Here is a 24240-nt window from a genome sequence, read left to right on the forward strand (position 1 = left end):
TCCCAAACGAAAAAAAACAAAAAAACAAAAACAAAAACAAACAAACAAAAAAAACACAGGACCATATATTTTTACTGTAGAATTCTTTCAAACCTTCAAAGAAAAGGTAATACCAATACTTCTTAAACTATTTCATAAAATAAAAACAGAAAGAACACTACTGTATTACATTCTAGGAAGCCACAGTTATGCTAACACCTAGACCACACAAACACACAAGAAAGAAAGAGAACTTCAAACCAATATCCCTCATGAATATTGATGCAAAAATACTCAAGAAAATTCTTGAAAATCAAATCCAAGGACACATCAAAACAGTCATTTGCCATGATCAAGTAAGCTTCATCCCAGGTATGTAGGGGAGATTCAACCTATGGAAATCCATCAACATAATCCACTATATAAACAAACTCGAAGAAAAAAAACCACATGATCATCTCCTTAGATGCTGAGAAAGCATTTGACAAAATTCAACACTAATTCATGATAGTAGTCTTGGAAAGATCAAGAATTCAAGGCCCATACTTAAACATAATTAAAGCAATATACAGCAAACCAGTAGCCAACATCAAACTAAATGGAGAGAAGCAGGAATCAATCTCGCTGAAATCAGGGACTAGAGAAGGCTGCCCACTTTCTCCCTACCTATTCAATATAGGACTCGAAGTCCTAGCCAGAGCAATTAGACAACAAAAGGAAGTCAAGGGGATACAAATTGGAAAGGAAGAAGTCAAAATATCACTATTTGCAGATGATATGATGGTATACATAAGTGATTCTAAAAATTCCATCAGAGAACTAAATCTGACAAACAGCTTCAGTGCAGTAGCTAGATATAAAATTAACTCAAACTAATCAATGGCTTTTCTCTACATAAAGGATAAACAGGCTGAGAAAGAAATTAGGGAAACAACACCTGTCACAATAGTCACAAGTAATATAAAATACCTTGGTGTGACTCTAACTAAGGAAGTGAAAGTTCTATGTGATAGGAACCTCATGTCTCTGAAGAAAGAAATCAAAGAAGATCTCAGAAGATGGAAAGATCTCCCGTGCACATGAATTGGCAGGATCGATATAGTAAAAATTCCTGTCTTGTGGAAAGCAATCTACTGATTCAATGCAATCCCCATCTATAAACAACCCAGATGTCCTGCAACAGAGGAATAAATACAGAAAATGTGGTACATTTACACAATGGAGTACTATTTAGCTATTAAAAACAATGACTTCATGAAATTTGCAGACAAATGAATGGAACTTGAAAATATCATCCTGAGTAAGGTAACCCAGTCACAAAAGAACACACATGGTATGTACTCACTGATAAGTGGATGTTATCCAAAAAGAAGTGTGAGATACTCAAGATACAACTCACAGATCATGTGATACCCAAGAAGAAAGAAGGCCATAACAAACTGTGGATGCTACAGTCCTACTCAGAAAGGGGAAGAAAATAATCTTGAGAAGTAGAGGGAAAGTAGGGTTTGGGATGGAAAGAGCAGGGGAGGGAAAGGGGGGCAATTTAGATAAGGGAGGAGATGGGGGAGAAGTACAGAGGGTCAAGAATTTGCAAGAAAGAGAATAGCAGTTGAGGAGGGGGAACTGGGTGTAGCCACTAGAAAGTCTCTAATGTCAGGGACCCAACAGGGAGGGCATTACAACCTGTAGAGACCATAGCTAGAGGATAGGCATAGCCCCTTATTGAGGGATGGGGCCACCCATCCACCTCAAAACTATTAATCTAGAATTCCTCCTGTCAAAAGGAAGTGCAGGGACAAAGAATAGAGCAGAGACTGAAGGAAAGGCCATCTAGACACTGCCCTACCTAGGGATCCATCTCATCTGCAGACACCAAACCCAGACTCTATTGCTGATTTCAAAAAGCGCTTGCTGACAGGAGCCTGTTATAGCTGTCTCCTGAGAGGCTCTGCCAGTGCCTGACCAATACTGATACAGATGCATGTAGCCAATTATTAGACTGAGTGCGGGGACAACAATGGAGAAGTTAGGGGAAGGACTGAAGGAGCTGAATGGGTTTGCAACCCCATAGGAAGAACAAGAATATCGACCAACCACATGCCTTCAATCTCCCAGAGACTAAACCACCAACATAAGTATACACATGGGGGGACCCATGGCTACATCTGGATATGTAGTAGGCATCACTGGGAGAGGAGCCTCTTGGTCCTGTGGAGGCAAGATGACTCAGAAGAGGGGGATGCTTGGACACTGAGGCAGGAGTAGGTGACTGGTGGAGGAGCACCATCAGAGGCAGTGGGAGGGGGAAGGGATAGGAGCTTTGTGGACCAGATACTGGGAAGGGGTATAACATTTGTCATGTCAATAAATAAAATAACCAATTAAAAATGATAAAAAAATGAAAATAGCATTTCTTCAGAGAATACTAAAATTATCAAGTAGGATGACTCTCAAGTGCACCAGCAGAGTGGCAGGCTACTAGTCAGTAATTCTGTAGTGTTCAGAGTCTCGGCTGGCAACACACAGCATCTGGCTTATTAATCACAACCCATCTAACTGCAAGGGCAGTGCTGTGGAGACAACTGCATGGATATGTTTTCATTTTTTCATGTATAAAGGTCTGTAATTACAAATGAGACCACCTGTTTAAGATAAAACAAATAAAACTGTGGATTGGATTCCCAGCCACTGTAACATTTTATATTTCCATTTGCAATGTTGGGAAGTTGTTTCTCCTGGTCTCTGCAAGCAACATAAGCCAACACTACATTTTATTATAGTTTGTTTTTTCATTATAATTTTAACTGGCATTTCTCCAGTTGTTTTTAATATGAGCAACATCTGTTGCTTCTATTTCACAATTCTTGTTTTCGATAAAATGTTTTACTGGTTTTGCCCATTTCTACAATACACTATTTCACTCATTGTTTTCATTGTCATTCCATCTCAGGAATATAGTCTCTATATATGCTTACTTGTGTTTACTTTAGTTTCTTCCATTATACTTAAATGATCTGTGTACAAATCTTTTATCTCCACAGTTAAATTTATTCCCAATTACATTTTAAAATCTATTGCAAATGGCAGCATTTTCTCAAAAATTTTTTTTACAGAATTCTATTGATACATAAAAACTCCTGAATTTTCTATTGTATGTGATACTTGCTATAGATGACATCAGTGGAGGCTTCTTAATACAGCAACATCATTTTCTCATCGACTTTCTATAGTTGTAATAAAATTGACATGAATTCCTTGCTCATTTGTAACTGCTTTGTTCATTTTTTTTACTCTTCTTTATCTAACTAAGCAGGTCTTTATAAACACTACCTTTAGATTCTAAGTATTTAGAAATGTATATTATAGATATTTTATCTAATTCTCTGGGGACAAGAGAATATAGTCTATATTTATATTTTCTGAAACTCTATATAATTTCATTACTTAAAATAAAGTAATATTTCCTTTGTTGCTGAGGAAATGGATTCATTCAACTTGACAAGGTATGCACTGATACATAGTTCTTTTTTCTCTTGATATTTAATGCCAGAGAAGTACATTTCAAAACCATAAAATCATAGCAAGATATTGCTGATAAACCCAGTTACATAATTATCCAACAGAATACAAAATAATTCAATAGCATAAGAAAGAATCATCACTCGATTAAGTCAGATATAGGGATTATTTTCCCACTACATAGAACTCTTTAGTTAGTTTAAGCACATTAGATAATAAAAAACAAAACTCCATGGCCATCTATAATTAGGGATTGAAAGCATTTGTTACTGAAGTAGTACACTTCAACACAAGGAAAAACAGAGTTGGCAGGCCAGCAGCTAAGATCCTGGCCAATAGGGACATTGGAAAACACTAAGACAACAACTAAGGCAGCCATGTTCATATTCAGCAGCTGCCAATACAGTTATTCCAAACAAAGACATAAAGACATTCAGATAGTGCAAGAAGGTGAATTTATAGTGATATTACCTTATATGAAAGGAAATCTAAAGATCTTATCAAAGCCTTCTAGAGCACAGTACCACATGCAATAAAGTAGGACATCAAATCAGGTGACAAAAATTAGTAGTTTGCTATATATTAATAGAACTCTGTGAAAAAAATTGAGAAAATACTCCACTTCCAATACCTTTAAAATGTTAATATGTGATGTAAAATATTTGTGAAAGGAGCATTAAAGTATAGTGAAAGACACTAAGGAAGACACAAATAAGCATAGCTATGGTCTATATACTGTGATGAATGAGCTAATATTGTTAAAATATTATTTTAAACTATATATGCTGACTACAAAGATAATGACTACTATAATCACAGAAAGAAAGAAAAGAAGACAATCTCCTCAAGTCAATTAGAATTCAAACAAAATTTAAACAAACAGAATAAATCTAAAGTTCCTAAGGGAGCCAAGACTGACTTGAGCTCAGATAGTAAAGCTAAAATTTTACTCTGCTTGGCTGCAGTTACAAAGCTATAGGGACTAGGCAACACACCCCACCCCCCCAAAAAAATACAAATTGGTTGACCAGTTCAATGGAGTGACTGCACAAAAAAAGAATTCATGCATTTAGAGTCAGTTGAATTTTGACCAAGATGTCAACACTAGGAGATAGAAAAAAGAAACTATCCAGTAAATATTTGAAAAATAGTAACCAGAGTATGAAATTTTTATCTTAAGTCAAAGTGGAATAAATTCTTTTTTTCCAATTTTTTTATTAGATATTTTCTTCATTTACATTTCAACTGGTATTCCGAAAGTCCCCTATACCCCCACCACCACCTTGTTCCCCTACCCTCCCACTCCCACTTCTTAGCCCTGGTGTTCCCCTTTACTGGGGCATATAAATTTAAGATAAGAAACTATAAAATTATAGAAGAAGCATATAGGTTATGTTTTATGTAATTAATTTCACATTTCACCTCAAAAGATGTCAATACAAGCCAAACCAAACAAATGAAATGATATCAAACTAAAATGCTCTGTATAGTAAAGGAAATGAACAATGAAAGGGCAGTCTACATAATGGCAGACCATTATTACAAGCTGTGTATATGAGAAAGAACTCATTCAAAGCATATAAAGAATTCAGAAAAGCAAACAGCAAAACCCACAAATTAATGCACTAACCACAAAGACAAAGAAACATAGATGGCTTTCACAAAAAAGAGGCATGAAAATACCAACAGTTATGTAAAGACAATGTTCAAATTGTCTCATGTCAGAATTTGCTAAAGGTTGATGAGATGACACTTTACAAATGGCTACTATGAAAAATGATTCAAATTGTCACAGAAGATATGGTGACAATATATTAAATATGATTATGGAAAATTTAAAATCATTATGCTTCAGATATATCTGCATGTTTGTTACAACATAATAGATAAGTTAGGTGTGAAATAAACATAAATGTCCTCCAGTCAATTCATAGATAAAAAATGTGTGTGCACACTTTTGTACACATTTTGATAGAGCAGCATTTAAATAGAGAGAGAGAGAGAGAAGTGATGTTTAAAAACAGAAAGGCAGCAACTGTATATAATACTACTAATACATACAATACAAAATAATGTAATGGTAGAAAAAGAATATTATAGGAATATAAGTAACAGTAGTAGGTAGGACTGCAAAAGGATCCTCACTGAGACTGTTTCAGGAAGAGATGGCAAACAAGTCTATGGGCTTTTTTTTTAGGTCTATGCTGAACTTAGCAATAAAAAGCAAATGCTTTATCAGTGATTTCTACAATCACAGAATTATTTGCTTTCTGGTGTACATCTATTGGTATGTATGGTTCTCAAGAATCTACTTTTGAAACATGTAAAACATATAAAAGGCCCAGTGAGTTTGTCACAGTGCTGCCTCTCTGTTGTTGGAATTTGAAAGTGTCTCACTGTGAGTCTTATTTTCAGAATGTCCTTCTGTTTGTTGTGTATATCCTATGGGATTATTTCTAACTTTTATATGTGGAACAGATGGAATTGGCACACTATCCTTGAAATAGAAATCAATCATGAAGTACCATTAGCACTAATTCTAAAACACTCGCCAATTCTGTTGTCTGTTTCTACCCCTCATCACTGTACAGCCACAGAAAGCTTAAAAAGAAAAAAAATAATTTTTATTAGGGAGATTCTTTTTTAAGATATTGTGCTAAATCTCTGCATTCTTAAAACCCAGTTACCAAGACAGCAAGAATCATTTCTTTTGACAAGGAGAAAATGAATGTAGATAATGATGAAAGCTCATTGGTTTGTAGCCTGCAAACAGTATCTACAGATCCACACATGCCATCAGTTTGAGAAAAAAATTTACAAACCATTGGAGCAATATATAATTATAGATGTTTTAGATATACATAGAGATAGATATAGATATACATAAAGATATATCACATATAATAAAATACATAAAAGAAGATTTTGTTTTCATGATTATGAGTTTGAGTTATGTATTTATTTATTATTTTGTGTTATTTATAATGAACAAATATTTTGGCTTTGTTTCTGAAGTCTGGGAAGTCCATAAGCCTGGCATGGATATCTAATATGATATAGTGTTTTTGATATATCATAATATCATAAATGTCCCTCAAAACATACAGGAACAGAGCCTGGGCAAGGAGGAGAGGCAGGGTGGAAAGAAGAGAAAGGGAACCAGACAGAGAAAAATACAGAGACAAAAAAGATCAGAGATAAATTCAGAGAATGTGATCTTTTTTTAAATTTTTTTTTTATTTTTAATTTATATTTTATACTCCGTATTCCATTCCCCTCCTCCCCATCCACCCTCTGACTGCTCCACATCCCACACCTCCTCCCTACCCCACACTGTCTCTATGTGAATGCCCCAACTCCCCACTCCAACTGGCCTCTAAACTCCCTGGGGCCTCCAGTCTCTTGAGGGTTAGGTGCATCATTTCTGAACGAACACAGACCTGGAACTCCTCTACTGTATGTGTGTTGGGGGCTCATATCAGCTGGTGTATGCTGTCTCTTTTGTGGTTCAGTGTTTGAGAGATCTCAGGAGTTCAGATTAATTGAGACTGCTGGTCCTCCTATAGGATTGCCCTTGTCCTCAGCTTCTTTCAGCCTTCCCTAATTCAACAACAGGGGACAGCTGCTTCTGACCATTGGTTGGGTGCAGCAAATATCTGCATCTGACTCTTTCATCTGCTTGTTGAGTCTTTCAGAGGGCAGTCAGAGTGGAGGAGGAGAGGGGAACCTGATCTGGTGTTGGGTGAGGGCAGAGAAACTGAAGCCCTAAGGGACAGCAGAAAGAATGGAAACATGCAAACTCAGGAAATAGGAGAAAACCCCTAGAATGCACCAGAAACCTAGGAGGTGAGAGACTCCTAGGACTCAAAGGGAGGGACCTTTGATGAAATGACTGACAGTAGGGAGAGGGAACTTATAGTGCCCACCTCCGGTAGAAAGACAGGACATCAAGTGAGGTATGGGCTTGCCATCCCACAGTCACATCTCTGACCCATAATTGTTCCTGTTTGAAAGAACTACAGGGATGGAAGTGGAGAGAAATCTGAGGAGAAGGAGGTCCAGAGACAGGTCCAAAGTGGGATCCATCTCAAGGGGAGGTCCCAAGGCTTGACACTATTACTGAGGTTATGGAATGCTCACAAAAAGGGATGTATCATGAGCATGTGCTCTTTAATAATGAAATCTCCAGGAGCTCAGGGACTCTTCAGGAAGAATGGGAGGAAGGATTGAGGGAAATTTTGTGGAAAATTCATGGAAGAATTGAGGGACCTATTGGGGATAGGATCTCCACAAGAAGACCAACAGACTCAACTAACCTGGACACTTAATGTCTCTCAGAGACTGAACCACCAACCAAAAAGCATACATGGACTGGACAAAGGCCTCCTACATATATGTAGCATACATGCAGCTTGATCTTCATCTGGTTCCCCCAACAACTAGAATTGGGGCTGTTCCTAAATCTGTGACCCGAATTTGGATTCCATTGCCCTAACTGAGCAGCCTTGGATGGTCTCAGTGGGAGAGGATATAACTTGATGTCCCAGGGCAGGGAGATACTAGGGCTTGGAGGAGCTCTCCCTTCTCAGAAGAGGGGAGGTGCTGCATTTGGGTTGGACTGCAATTGGAATATGGGGTGAATGTATAAGTTAATTCATGAAAAAAATTGAAATTACTCAAGATAGCAGTGAATCTTCATGACATAATCACTTCTTATCGGTTCTTTTCCATCTTAGTAACTACTAAATTTTATTATAATTCTTGTAGATGAACTCATTAAAATAATATTATTATGATATACTTCTAAGGTAATGACCATTCTTAAGAAACTAATATATAATGGAAACAAATGTGTAAAAGAGAAGAAGGGCAGAGCAGTGATTTAGAAGATGGAGCTGAGTGCAGAGGTCAGCGAACCTGATCTTTCCTTACCTCTTAATCTGGAGATGGCTTTTAACAAACAAATTTAATAATATATTTTTATGTTCCTAAATCTAATGAATTCTAAGTGATGTTCATAAATAAGAAGGAAGCATGTTTGGTTAAAAACACTGATCAATTGACTTTTATATTATTGAATTGGAAGCCCTGAATGGTGGTTAAAAGGTTGTTTGGGAAATATCTCAAAAAATATTTAAGGGAACTGATCTGGACATATAAAGGACCTGAGTGAGCTTTGTTTCTTTGTTTTGAGCTGGGTATGACTAACTCCACTAAAGAAAACCTCATTAGATATTTTCCTTCTAAAAGTATGAACTCATACATGCTTATGTTATTTTGAACTTAGTATTTTTCCCCAATGTTTTTCATGTCTCATTAAATGTCTTAGGATCTTTCTTGTTAATTGGGGTAGTGGTTCACAATAGAAGCCATAGAATTTTTTGAAATGTCCCCCAAAACTTACTTGATTTCTTTTGAGAACTCTGAGTGTCCATACATTTGACACTTGTGACAATGGTGGCAGTGATACACACTGGGCCAATAGCAAGTTCTTCATGTTATTCAGATCTTTGTATTCTACATAGATTTTGATAGATCTGCAAGTATATGGTTATGAGAGTGTTCTACAGTTTTGTAAATTACATTTTCAGATAACATGATTATAATCTTGATTTCAAGGTGCCCAAAAAGGAAATAGAAATATTAAGTAACATTCAGGAAAACAGGCTAGTGACTTTTAAATAAGAAACAGATCGGTATGTCTTCTATCTGTGCATGCAAGGAAACATTTAAAAATCTACTTGAACATTGAAAATGTTTCTCTAGACTTCTCCTGACACCCAGATATGTTATTTCACAGCTCTATTCTGCCATAAGAGGCTTTTCAAATATATTAAGTAAGATTTAAAACCGAAATTGAAGATAGCTAACCTCTACCAAGTTGCATTTTACCTATTATAAATTGTGGGAAGAAGTACATACCTTAAAGATCTGCCTTTTATAAAATTGTTCTGTGCTGCAAACAAGTCCTGCATATGGAATTTAGATGCCAGGTTCTCATATTCAGTAAATGTGTGTCAAACATCCTCATGGAAGAATTCATGATGTGTTGAATAAACTATGCGAAGCATTTCTGGCACTTCATGGCTGATAAATAAGTGTGCAAGTATCTCTAATCCAGGGAGTTTCTCCTAAATGAACAATAAGGGTGAGCTCTTTTTCCATCCTATTGTTTTTTATGCCTGACCATTTGTAGAACTAAAGGTTTCTGAAGCTCAGAAATACATTATTACTTACTGGCAAGTCCAGCTTACATCTGTATTTGGTGATTTATTTTCAACTCTAAAACAAACAAACAAAAATAAACAAACATAAATAAATATAAAATAAAAATTCTATTTTTATTTTATTCATATTTATCTCTATATATACTTTTACATTATTTATATATTATAGTATAATATATTTTAATGGTAGATATTTTATTATATATTTTACAGGTATATTTATTTCATATTATGCATTTTATACTTTAGTATATAAAATATATTTACCTTATATAGATTAAATATTATTTTATATTGATATTACATTATAACATATAAGTATATTATCTTTACATTTATTAATATTTATTTGTATTTCAAATATAAAAATAAAAATACAAAAATTAATGTTGACTATTTTGTATGAAAACATTTTTCATCTTTCTTTTTGTAAAATTTATTTTATTAGGTATGTTCTTTATTTACATTTCAAATATTATCCCCTTTCCTAGTTTCCCCTCCGAAGACTCCCTATCCCTTCTCCCCTTCCCCCTGCTTACCAACCCACCCACTCCTGCTTTCTGACACTGGCAGTTCCCTATATTGGGGCATATAACCTTCACAGGTCAAAGGGCCTCTCCTCCCATTAATGACCGACTAGGGCATCCTCTGCTACATATGCAGCTAGAGTCATGAGTCCCACCACGTGTTTTCTTTGGTTGGTGGTTTAGTCTCAGGGAGCTCTGAAGATACTGGTTAGTTTATATTGTAGTTCCTCCTATAGGGCTGCAAACCCCTTCAGCTCCTTGGGTACTTTCTCTAACTCCTTCTTTGGGGACCGTGTGCTCCATCCAATGGACAGCTGTGAGCATCTACTTCTGTTTTTGTCAGGAACTGGTAGAGCCTCTCAGGAGACAGCTGTATCAGGCTCCTGTCAGCAAGCTATGGTTGGCATCCAAAATAGTGTCTGGGTTTGGTGGTTGTATATAGATAGATCCCCAAGTGAGGCAGTCTCTGGATGGTCATTCCTTCAGTCTCTGCTCTGAACTTTGTCTCTGTAACTCCTTCCATGGGTATTTTGTTCCCCTTCTAAGAAAGACTGAATTATCCATACTCTGTTCTTACTTCTTCTTGAGTTTCATGTGTTTTGTGAATTGTATCTTGGGTATTCTGAGCTTCTGGGCTAATATCCACTCAACAGTGAGTGCGTATCATGTGGTTTTTTTTTTTTTTTGTGTGATTTTGATTTTTCCCTTTTTTTTTTCTTAGAGTATCTTAAGGAATCTTTATTTATGAAGTCTTAATGTTGATGATCAGAGAATCCATAATTTACAGCTCTTCTCTTTCAGCTGGGGCATTGTACTTCTCTTAGGCTATATAATTTCTGGTGAGATTGTCATTTGAGTTCTGGTGTCCTCTAGGAAAGGTTCTGTTTGTTGGCTCCCCTCTTCAGAAGTGTGATTCTGAAGAGTCATGGAGAGAATTTTTTTTCTACCTTGTGTTTCACAGAGCAACTCAATCATAATTTGTATAGATACAGCCTTGCATCAATTTTGGCAATTTTCAATTATTATCTTTCAATATTTTAGTTTCATTTTTCATTTTCCCCTCAGTGTTTTTCAGTATCTTATACCTTCTTTCTAGGTGGCTAAATGACATTGCTTTCTTTCTCCCTTTTAAAATTAATTAATTAATTAGTTAATTATTTTTGATACACTCCATATTTTACCCCCTGCCCTGTCCACCCTCCAACTGTACCACATCCCATACCTCCTCCCCAGCCCTCTCTCTCCACATTGATGTCCCCACTTTCCACCCCACCTGACCTCCAAAATCTCTGGGGCCTCTAGTCTCTTGAGGATTAGGTATATCATCTCTGTATGAACACAGACCCGGCAATCCTCCATGTAAGTGTATTGAGGGCCTCTTATCAGCTAGTGTATGCTGCCTGTTTGGTGGTCCAGTGTTTGAGAGATCTCAGGGTTCCAGATTAACTGAGACTGCTGATCCATCGACAGGGTTGCCCTTCCCTAATTCAACAACAGTGGTGAGCTGTTTCTGTCCATTGGTTGGTTACAATATCTGCATCTGACTCTTTCAGCTGCTTGTTGGGTCTTTCAGAGGGCAGTCATTGTTGGGAACTTAGAGGTTCAGGGGAAGTTGGGTGAGGAAGGATAGCCCGCATCCAGCCAGAGTTCCTCCTATGCTATGGGCAGGCAGACATGGGAGGGTTGCCAGACGCTTTCTGCTCGGCCCTGGGTGGGCATCTAAGCCACTGACCCCACTTGACAGGGGCTGGACAAGGAGCAGCCCCCAACTGGGGTCATGGGAGAAAGGGCTGAGGGAGAGATATTCACATGTAGGCGAGAGTCCTTAGTCAAGGCCTTGACTGGAGCACAGGAAGGCCTTCCATCAGAAGATTAGAAATGGCTCATTAGAGGAAAGCCTATCCCATCATCCAAGGGCAGTGGGCCTCGATGAACAGAGACAGTCTATGGTTTTAGAGCATTGTAGAAAGGCAGGGGGAAAGGAGAGAAAGTAGAAAGAGAGACCAGCCATGACCAAGAGGAAAGGGGGGAAAGGAGAGAGAGAAGAAATGCTAGAGAGTAAGAAAGAGAGAGAGTAAGAGGGAGAGAGAGAAAGAGAGTGAGAGGAGAAGAGGAGAGAAGTGTGAGAGAAGAGAGGAGCTTAAGAAAGTGGGGTGAGGCCAAGCAGCCCTTCTTATGGTGGATTGTTATCTTTACTGTTGCTAGGTAACTTGGGAGGAGTGTAGCCTGAAGGTCAGTAGCTTGGGACATTGTTACATGACTAAAAGCCATGCTTCTTCTGTGGGGGATGAAGTAGTGGTTCCAGCAGACATGGTTGAACACCTGATGTCCCATGTAGGTGGGAATTACCACCCACTGGGTTCTCCCAAGATTCAAGGTCTCGCCCCGACTGGAACCCAGGCTGTCTGTACATAGCCCAATGCCTCACAGGTCATGATAGATCCCTTTTTGTTAGCTCTCCATAGCCTCAGTAATAGTGTCAGGCATTGGGACCTCCCCTTGAGCTGGATCCCACTTTGGGTCTGTCACTGGACCTTCTTTTCACTAGGCTTCACTACATTTCCATCCTTATAATTCTTTAAGGAAGGAACAATTATGGGTCAGAGTTGTGACTGTGGGATGGCCTCCCTCTCACTCGTTTGATGCCCTGCTGGAGGTGGGCTCTATGAATTCCCTCCCCTTACTGTCAGGGATTTCATCTAAGGTCTTTCCCTTTGAGTGTTTCTCACCTTCCAAGTCTCTAGTACATTCTGGAGGGCCCCACCAACCTATTTCCTGAGTTTAACTGTTTTCATTCTTTCTGCTGGCCCTCAGGGCTTCAGTCCTTTTCCCTTACCAGATACCAGATTAGGTTCCCCTCTTCCCCCTTCTCCCCCACTTTCCCTGTCCACTTTTCTACCCAGGTCCCTCTTCCCTCCCTTCCCACTTGTAATTGCTTTCTTCTCCCTCCCAAGTGGGACTGTGGCATCCTTACTGGGGCACTTTAGCTTGTTGACCTTTTGGAGTCCTATGGACTGTATCTTGGGTATTCTGTGCTTTTGGGGGTGATGGTGGCTAATATCCACTTATTAGAGAGTACATACTATGCATGTTCTTTTGGATCTGAGTTACCTCACTCAGGAGAATATTTTCTAGTTCCATCTGTCTGCCTGCAAAACTCAGCAAGTCCTCGTTCTTAATAGCTAAGTAGTATTCCATTGTGTAAATGAACCACATTATCTGTATCCATTTTTCTGTCATGGGGCATCTCCATTAGTTCCAGCTTCTGGCTATCTCAAATAAAGCTGCTAGGAATGTAGTTGAACACATGGTCCTATGTCATGGTGGGGCATCTTTTGGAGTATAGCTGGGTCTTCAGGTAGATCTATTTCCAATTTTCTGAGGAACCTACAGATTGATTTCCAAGAAACTTTACTAAAGTTCAAAACACACATTGACCCCACACAGTAATAGTGGGAGACTTCAATACCCCACTCTCACAGGACATTGAGATAGAAACTAAACAGAGACACAGTGAAACTAAAAGAGTTTATGAGCCAAGTGGATTTAACAGATATTTACAGAACATTTCACACTAAAACAAAAGAATACACCTTGTTCTTAACACTTCATGGTACCTTCTCCAAAACCAACCATCACAAAACATGCAACAGATACAAGAAGATGGAAATAATACCATGTAGCTTATCAGATCACCATGGCCTAAAGCTGATCTTCAAGAACAGCAGAAACTACAGAAAGCCCACATACATGAGGAAACTGAACAGCTCTTTACTCAATGACAACTTGGTCAGGGAAGAAATAAAGAAAGAAATGCAAGACTTGTGGAATTTAATGAAAATGTTGACACATCATACACTAACTTAAGGGACATAATGAAAGCAGTGCAAAGAGGAAACTTCCTAGCACTATGTGCCCTGGTAAAGAAACTGGAGAGATCTTCCACAAAGAACTTAACAGAACACCTTAGAGCTATAGACCAAAAAGAAGCAAACTCACCCAAGAGGAGTAGAAGACAGGCTGCAGTCAAACACAGGGCCCAAATCAACCAAATAGAAACAAAGAAAACAACACAGAGAATCAACAAAACTGGTTCTTTGAGAGAATCAACAAGATAGATAAACCCCTATCCAATCTAACTAAAGGGAAGAATGGCAGTATCCAAATTAACAAAATCAGAAATGAAAAGGGAGACATATCAACCGAAAGTGAGGGAATTCAAAAGTATCAGATCCTACTATAAAAGTCTATACTCAAGAAAACTGGAAAATCTAGATGAAATGGATGATTTTCTAAACAGATACCATATACCAAAGTTAAATCAAGAGCAGGAAAACTATCTTAACAGGTCCATATCGCTCAAGGAAATAGAAGTCAATAAAAACAAAACAACAACAACAACAAAAAAAGCCCAGGGCCAGATGGATTTAGTGCAGGAAGAGCCTTGCTATTGCTTTTCATTTGGCTATTTCTTGTTTGCTTTTCGGTCCTGTTGAGTAATCCATTCTTCCATTTTGATTTTGTTTGTTTTATTTTCACTGTATATATTTTTAAAAGTTCCTATGCAGATATTCTTTATGTTGTGTTAATTTGGGATGGTTTCCGTTCTTGGAGTTTTGACTATTTCATCTGTTTGAAGCATGCTCAAAAATGTTTCTTGGCATAATTTTATTAGGACTACAAAAAATATTTAACACATTGTAGCTTCAGTGTTAGCAACAACTGATATATATATATATAAATATATATATATTTATATATATACATATTTAATAATAATATATAATTATAATATATATTTATATATAATATATAATATATATTTATATATATGAAATATATATTTATATATATATATTTATATATATTATATATATATAATCTTATATATATATTATATATATATAATATATATATTTATATATATATGTAATATATATATATATATATATAAGATTTTACCATCCCGTGTTATTAGTAATTTTCTTCCATGTGTAGGGGACGTGAGAGATTTTTTTCAACAGTTTATATACTTCAAGTTTTAGTTAGCTCTTCTGTTTGACCTGACTTCTACTCACATTGTTTTATCAAAGTAAGAGTGTTGCAGTAAAGGGTTTCTAATTTACCTTTGATCATTTGATTCTCAAGTAAAAGACAAAAAAAGATAACCTTTAAAGGAGATCGGGGAGATACCAAATCTCTGTGCTGTTTTATCTATGTCTCTGTTGATAATCTTGAGATAGCTTTTCTCATATTCCACAGGGACAACTCCTACTCTAACTGATCAACTCCCATGGTGCCTTCTTCCTTTCTTCTCCTCTCTCCATTGGTCTCCCCTCTAACCTCAAACCTCAAACCTGGGAACTGAAGCCCTGCCTTCTTGTCTTCTGCCCAGCTACACGTTGCAGGCATATTTATTCAACCAATAGTCTTAAATGAAAGAACAAGGTTTGCACAAAAAGCATAGTATATAGAGAATTCACTTATCTTGAGGCAGCTAGGTCTTGGGATACAGAATTTAGCATTACAGGACATAGCAAGAGACTAAAGCTCAATGTAAGGGAGGTGTCATAGTGTTCTTGCCAAGAAGGTAAAAATTACAGGCATAATCCTCACATAGCCTTGTGGACAGTAGGTTCTACATTATAACTGGGAAGTGGGGTGAGATCTGCAGTTGTCACTCACTGTCTATAGTCTATCCAAAAGAAACCTGACAAAACTTCACAGTAAACATTTTTTAGTTTGAAAGACAAAAGATACAAAAGCATACCTTTCAAATCAGGAGAAAACTAACATTTGGCAATGCATTCACAAGAATTAGAGTATAGATTGTTTCTTGAATCCTAGGCAGGAATTTAATTATGAAGCACAAACTTATCATTTTTACTATATACATATATGACAGTCTCAAAAATAAAATTTTGTTGACATTGTACCAGTTATCTTTTTATTGTTTTTAGCAAAATACATGTAAGAACAACTAAGGGATATTTACTTTCGCTCACTAGTTTAGAGAGTAGAGCCTATGGTTCACATGTATGTCAAGACTCTGTATGTCAAGATTATGGTAGGAACACATAGCAGACAGAATTCCTTTTAACAGTCATGAAGCAGTGAGAAAAGAATACACGAAGCAGCCTTGTCAAGATATAGTCCCAAGAATTCACTGACTTTTCAGCAGCTCAAACCTGCTTCCTAGATTTTCTAGAGCTAAATATTTCCACAAGTTTAGTTCTAATCTTTTAAAACACAAAGCTGTGGGAGACATTTCACACTTAAATAATTTCATTTTCAAAATATAACAATGTTACCATTGTTATAAAAAGGTTGATAATAATAGTAATGTTAGGAAGAGATAGTCTGTATGGATAGATAGGAGATTTGGAAAGAGGGCAAGGATGTTTAAGATGGTGTTCTGTTGTAGTGTTTGGTGAAAGAATGAGTGATTTGCTCTTGGAAAACACATGCACACACACACACATACAAACACACACATACACATACACATACACATACACATATACATACACATACACATACACATACATACACACATGGGGAGAGAGAGAAAGAGAGAGAGAGAGAGAGAGAGAGAGAGAGAGAGAGAACATGCTGCGCATAGTCTTCCAAGTTTCTAATTTTGTGGTTTGTGTTTGAGCAAATGGTGTGCTTGAGTTGATAAATAGGATACAGTGATAAGCTAGGAGAGGGAGAAAAATAGTCTGTGGGATCCTTGGGAGATATAGGTGGAGAAAAAGCAAATCTTCAGATGGTGATCTGTTGAAGGACTAGTAAAGCGACCTAGTGATTGCATCTGGGGAAAGAGTGTGTGGCAAACATTCTTGATTCAGTTTATTGGTTGATTTCCCTACTGTCATTACAAAAGAGAAGAATGTTCAACATGGGCTTGTCTATCTTGTCTCTAGTTTATTTTCATTTTCCTAATAATCTTTTCTTCCAATATTTTTACAAAACCCTTTCTCATAATGAAAAGATAAATAATGTTCATGTTGTTAAACACAATGGACAACTCAAAGCACCACTACCAAAGACAGTCCCATTCAGCCAGAGAGACTGTCCCTTATTGTTCTGTTCATTCTTATTTCTATGTATTGCTGAATCCCATGGATGAGAATATGATCTTTCTTCTATATACTATATATGCCTTGGTTTTACCTATAAAACAATTTCATCCATCACTTATAAGCTGATAGACACAAACTTTATTTTAAAATCTACATTTACTTTATGACTTGCTCCTTTTATATCAAATGCAACCTCAAATTTAATTCACTAAACAAAGAGTTTTACCTTAGTGCTGGAATAATTCTTCTTGCAATGTCATAGTATCTGTGAATGGCAGCTTCTCTCACATGTTCAACTTTACTTTCAAAGCTGGCACCTTTTCTTAGTGAATATCTTCTCAGATTCTCCCCTCTTTCAGGGCCACAGAGATCTCTGTCAATGGTACTCCCAGGTGACCATTTAACGAGTGTGTCAGATCTTGCTTCAGAAGCCTCTTCCAATGTTATTATCCATAAAAATGTAATCTTCTACCCATAAATCCATAAAGTATATGCTCAATGTCTCAAATTCCCTTAGAATGGTTCTACATCATGGTCTACAGGACTATACTCCTCCTGCCTAGAATACATTACAATAGACATAACTTTGGTTTACCTAGATATTCTTTGCTGATACATGTTTAAAAAAAATAGAGATGATGTATATTCATTTAATGACCAAATAATTAAAAATTTTAATTAGATTTTATTTTGTAAGATTCCTGGAGGGAGATGAGCATACAAAGCTCATATCAATATGGGAATAAAAGTCTCAGAAACATGAGGATTGGGTAGAGAGAGGAAAATATCTTCTGACAATTAATACAGCTGTGATCAAGGACACCATGGAAATGACTGTGGCTTTAAGATCTGATCATGGATGCAGAACACTAGAGAGGTGGTGGTGAATTACTGCCAAACATGAATTCATCAGTCTCCTGCAATCTCTTCTCAATATCTGTTCATTTTTATAATCCAGAACAATGCCCAGTGTGATAAAGATATAAAAACTAATTGAAGTCTTAATCAACATCAAATTATTGTAAAATACTGCACAAGGAGGGTAACATAATTAGAGACATTAATCTTACATAAAAACGCCTAAATATTTAGATGTTTGGAAAGCCTAAAAAACAAATATTATCTTCAACTTAATAGAACTATTTTGAGAAATACTGCTTTAATATTTGTTTTCAATGACATTCAAAATTATTGTTTCTCTAAATGAAAGCAGGAGGACATATACACAGAGAGAAACACAAAGAGATACACAGAAATATTAGTGGGATGGAGGGAGAGGACTTGGTAGGGATTTGAAAGAGGAAAGAAAAGGGAAGAATAAATCATATGATTGCAATTTAGTTAATTATTAATTAGAACAAAATATATTTTAAATAAGTATGACAAAATTAAAAATCATCCATAGTGGAATATTTTTAGAAACTACAATAATGAAGTGAAAAAATTTAATACTTTTAGAAACGTCACTAAAGTAAACTAACTGTGGACTGCAAAATGGAGAAAGACAACTATTAAGACACTAACTGAGAACAAAACCGAAGAGAAAACACTACCATCTGTCAATTTTCTTAAGCAGAATTTTTACATAGTATAATCTCTGCTAATAGTCTGGATTGTATAAATTGCAATCATCAAGAATAGTATATACAACCAGTTGTAGTTATTCATCATACACCACAAACATGTAACTAAATAACAGAAAATGTGTCATTAACTTCAGTTGTTTACATGTGGGTTATCCTCATTGCAATAATAAATAATAATAATAATAATAACAAATAATCTGCATATCATCTTCATTAAGCATATAAATCTATTAATCAACCTCCAGTCTTCTTGGCATTATAATGTGTCTATCATAGCATTGTATTTTCATGCATTCCATATCCTTGATTCCAAATGTTTTTTACACATAAATATGACCACTTGTTGACAATTTTGTGAAGAAATTATTTTTCCCCTGATCTTTTTCTCTTTTTCTTTCAGGAGTTGGAATTTTCAAACTTATTTGCTGTTCTTCACTGTATTCATTCATTTTTTGCTGCCAAAGTAGCTTGTTTGGACCCTTTGTTTTTAGGTAATCAGGCTGCCACTTCTGCTGCTGCCAGCTCTGCTTCTACAAGCAAGGCAAAGCACATTGCTTGACATGCTGAGTTCTGGCTGACAGCCTTCAGGGTTACTCACTCCCTACTTCCACCCTGAAGAGACCATGCTGTCACCAAGTCAACCGTGGAGTCAGACTGCAATTCCAGCAGCAGAAAGGTCAGGAGGCATCTCTAAATGACCCTGGGATGGCAGAGCAACCTATTGTTTTCTCCACTGATCTCTATCAGGATACAGCTGTCATCACGTTTGGTGACAAAAGATTGATTGGTGTAAAGTATGTAAATAATATAAAAATTGTAAGCTACCTATAAATAAAAATACCAGTTAAATGGCTATTTCTCTATTTTAGATGATTTTGTATGACAAATAGATATTGGGCCAGATCATGAATCAATGCCCTATCATTGTATTATGAGTGTAAAGAAGTTAAAAAAATAATAAAGCAAGGCAAGTAGCATGCAAATCAAACAAAGAACAAAACAAAATGAAAACAAATGACCTCAAAGAGAGAAGCACCTTAACTTACTCATGTGAGTTACTTCCTATAATCTCATCCCATGTTTCAATATGAGCACTCTAGCTGTGTTTATCTTACTGTAAAATATTCTGCAGAATTAATAAAGAAAATTACATTGGCCTGTGAAAACACCCTAGTAAATTAAATATTTCTTCTTTGGTGAATGTTACTAACATGTTTTATATTAGAAAATGATATTAACCATGAATGTCAAAAACACTCTTCATTTAAATACATTTCCTCTCTTTTGCCTAATGAGATTAATGAACAAACTAAACTTTAATAAATTTAAATGTCCCAAAACTCTTGCAGAAAAATATCAATAAATTCTCTGTAAGAAACATGTCTTTGTTATACTTTTCTATTTAGTCATGCACTAAAGAGTTCCTGAAAGTTAGCCACAGACATTATGAGAGCTGGTGATATTTTCATTTGAGTTTATTTTTGTGTAAATTAAGTGAGATTTGAAAACCAGCATCAACATTCATGTTATAAAATGCAGTGGAAATTAATTGAATATGTCAAATGATGTAGGCTGCTGCATTCAGCATTAGGAATGTAAAAAACATAGAAATGTGCATTGTGGGGTGGGCACTCAAAGCCAGGAACTGGATACTGTTAATCATATAAAACAAGAAGCATACTCTGTCCTTTACTAAGGCTCTGTGCTTGCTTTTAAACAACTAGCTACTTCTTGAAAAGTGAACAAATAAAGCTCACTTTTATTGGTATGCATTTCAATTGAACAATGTTTGATTCCCCTTAAAATGACCATATTTCTAATAAGTATGTCAATATCCCTTCTTTAAATAGAAGACAGACACACGTTAGACTCAAGGGGAAAGCTAAATTATTTTTTAAAAGAACACTTATCCATAAGTGTAAAGTCATCAAGTAGTAAACTATTTTCATAATAATTAAAAATATTAATTCATTTTGCAGTGGAATAAGTGAAATCTCGCAATGAGATCTGAAAATGTCATTTTGGATCTAAGATGCCTTGTTAACATAACATGAAATTTTGATAACAAAGGTTTATATATTCTACTTTTACAAGAAATTTCAATGTATACCCACAATAATCATTTTGGGATTACTGCTTACTAGAGCAACCAAATACAAGAACTATGATAATTTTGTATTTCACTGAATTCTGAGTTCTGCCTTTCTAATATAGAGGAGAAAGATTAAAGAGAGACACCAGTATCATCTGCTCTGAAAGCTCTGCTACTACACTTGTTGCTGCCTCATGGTGGGCAACCACTGGAATTTAAAACCATACAGAGGTCTTCTCTAATCATTAAAAATAGCTCTATGGAGCAGAAGAGATGGCTTAGTGGATAAAAATTTTTACTTCTCTTTCAAGGACCTGGATTTGATTGTAACACCCTCAAAGTGACTCACAATCATCTGAAACTACAAATTTTAGGGAATTTAATGCCTGCTTCAGAACTCAGTAGCACCAGACACACACGTGGTGCATATACATACATGCAGGTGAAACATCACCTAAAAAAAAATATCTAAAAGTAGATTTTACAAAGCTCCATTTAAACATTCAAACCTGAGTTAAGTCTTCTTGCTGTTGTTGTTATTATCAACTATTCTATCAGTGCACATGTTGGGAAAACAGCTGAAGTGTGATATTAGATCTTGAGTATAGAGCTTAAATCCTGTGCATTTACAGACACATAAATATATGTACAGATACAAGTATAAAACGTTAAGCTTAATTGTATTGAAAGAAAATGTTTCACATATGTGACACATAGCTATATATGTATTCAGCTATAAGGTGTTGGTTGAATTAAAACCTACTAGAACAACCTTGGTTTTGTTACATTTTATAATCTTGGTTAAAATATCACCATACTGAAATCGCTATTTAACATGATTAGTGGAATAGGCACCAATTAGGAAAGTACTGTTCTGGTTCTCATACATTTAACAGTTAGTGTTTAAAGCTTTCTTTATAGTGTGATTAACCACTGTCAGTTGCTATGACTTTAGCTACTTAAATGAAAAAATATAGAAATTCATGAAAACACAGATTTCAACTTCTCAGTAAGTTAGGTTCAGATGTAGATTTTTTTTTAATAATCCCAAGTTTGAGTATTAAGCATACATGAGAATGCTTAATGATGTGTTAACCCTTCCAGTGCCTTTTTGGATGTGCATGCACATACATGTGTGTGTGTGCATGTGTAGATCATTAAAGGGCTTATTACAGTGTATACACTTCAAGCTTACAGTAAATGCAGTTATGTGAGTTAGAGAGAGGAGTTTCAAACAGCTAAGATAAGAATGTCTTTCCTGTGATTAAAAATAAAAAATCACCTGAAATATAGTATATCAAAGTAGGAGGACTTGAATTTGTTATAGTTTAACTTCAAAATTACCTTAGTAATTTAAACATAACAAATAACCAAGGCTTTCCTATTTAATTTAATTTTATCGAGCTGAATGTGCTAGTAATCTCACATTTTAGTCATGGGCTGAGTTGTCGTTTTAAAGCATTTGCTCATAAAACTGTCATTCAGCAAGAAGAAAAGAAAATGATGTCAAGTCAATATTGGCAAGCAGAGAAGACACTTCCATATAGGCAGTGTGGTTGTCCTCTGGACATATTAGGTAATGAATCCACATGTCCCTCATTTACAGTGACAAAGATTGTTTATAGTACAGTTCATGCTGAATGCTGGACTTAAGTGAAGCTTGACTTCTCTCTGATGAAACCTAAACCTGAGAACACTCACTTCATTTTATTGTTTCAAACCAGCAGTCTGAAGAAGCTTTCTCAGTGCAAGCACACACTTGTGCTTAACTTTGTAAGGTAAGTGTCTGTGATCCAACTTTAAAGTTTTGTTTCTGTTGGTATTGATGTGCTTATAAGCTAAAGGAATATCTTCATCCATATCTTTAAACTTGCTGTTTATGTTTTGTTCTGACTCCTTAATATTTTAAATCATGTCACTTTACATTATAGCTTACCTTTAAAGATAAATAAAATATTATAAATATTATATATTTTATACATATTACAATGCAATGAAAAAATAAAATGTAAATATATTTATTTCCTATTTAAATGTTTTGGTGGATGTTTGTAAAATGTAAATTCAGATCTGTGATAACTTGCCACTCTGTCTTTGAGCTCATTAATGTACTATTACTAAAAAAAAAAATTCCTTTTTTAATGAACCATACTAGAAAATAAAAATGGAAGATTTTCTATGTTCAATTTTGCATTTGTTTGTCAGGCTTTGATCTGTAAGATTAATACACATTTAAACTACACTCCTAATAGAATGAACTTCAAGGTAAAAGGGAATATCTGACCTTCCTACATAGAGTACAAACCATTTGGAACATAATCTGCTCTGGTTCATTAATATTCATGAATATTTGATGTCTGACCTCTGGAAGTCTGGGAAGACCTAAGAAAGGTGCTATTTGCCAAATTAAACAACCTAGGAGTTGCAACTTTTGAAAGCATTACCATTTTGATATTTATATAATGATCCATTAGGGATGGGATCTATATCTGGAAGCTAGGGCAAGGACAACATTATCTTGTCACTAATAATTGATGAGCAATTATTGTAGTATCATGTGCCATCCCCAAACCACAGTTGATTTTCATGTGATCTCAGTGTTGTAAGAGCATGATCACAGGAATCACTTTAGAACAGTTGTGATATTCTGAATGTCCTTGTTAGTAAATGAACTTATATAACTTGTTCAACTTGTTTTTCAGTTTGAAAACAGAATGAAAATTAAACCTCCTCTGAAATAAAATACTAATTTTCCATCATGTAAAATTCCTGTAACTTAAGTAAATACTGAGGCAGAAAAGATATGGTAACTCTTAATACCACTAAAATAAACAGACATTAATGAAGTATTTTAAGCTGATATACAAGTACATGCATTGAAGTATCTTTAAAAAAACAATCATGTTGATTAGACCAGAGCAATGCTTGTCTACCATTAATAATGTCATTGATTCTACCCCTAGTACACCAAATAATAATTATAAGTAATATAACAATAAAATACTTCATGACTTACAAATGCAATAAATAGTTATTCAAAGAAAATATGTGAACAAAATTAACACAATATAGAGATATTTTCATTTTTAAAATAGATTTATTTATTTATTTAATGTACATGTGTGCTCTATTTCTTCTGCAGGAGAGAAGAGCATATCAGATCACATTATAGATGACTGTGAGCCACTATGTGGTTGCTGGGAATTGAACTCAAGAACTCTG

General features: G+C 35.6%; 1 protein-coding gene across 4 annotated transcripts in view; it reads left to right on the top strand.

Annotated features, from left to right (window-relative positions):
* The window catches only part of Sntg1 (syntrophin gamma 1), a 638621-nt gene extending 615673 nt beyond the window's left edge, over positions 1–22948 (top strand). For all 4 annotated transcript variants that reach the window (XM_021222333.2, XM_029533398.1, XM_029533399.1 and 1 more), the window contains one exon: positions 19327–22948. In XM_021222333.2, coding sequence (XP_021077992.2) covers positions 19327–19485 — 159 coding nt within the window. In that variant the 3' untranslated portion in view covers positions 19486–22948. The remainder of the gene's footprint in view (positions 1–19326) is intronic.
* Positions 22949–24240: the final 1292 nt, after the last annotated feature.

The sequence above is a fragment of the Mus pahari genome, chromosome 22 (assembly GCF_900095145.1).
Source record: "Mus pahari chromosome 22, PAHARI_EIJ_v1.1, whole genome shotgun sequence".
Classification (NCBI taxonomy): Eukaryota; Metazoa; Chordata; class Mammalia; order Rodentia; family Muridae; genus Mus; species Mus pahari.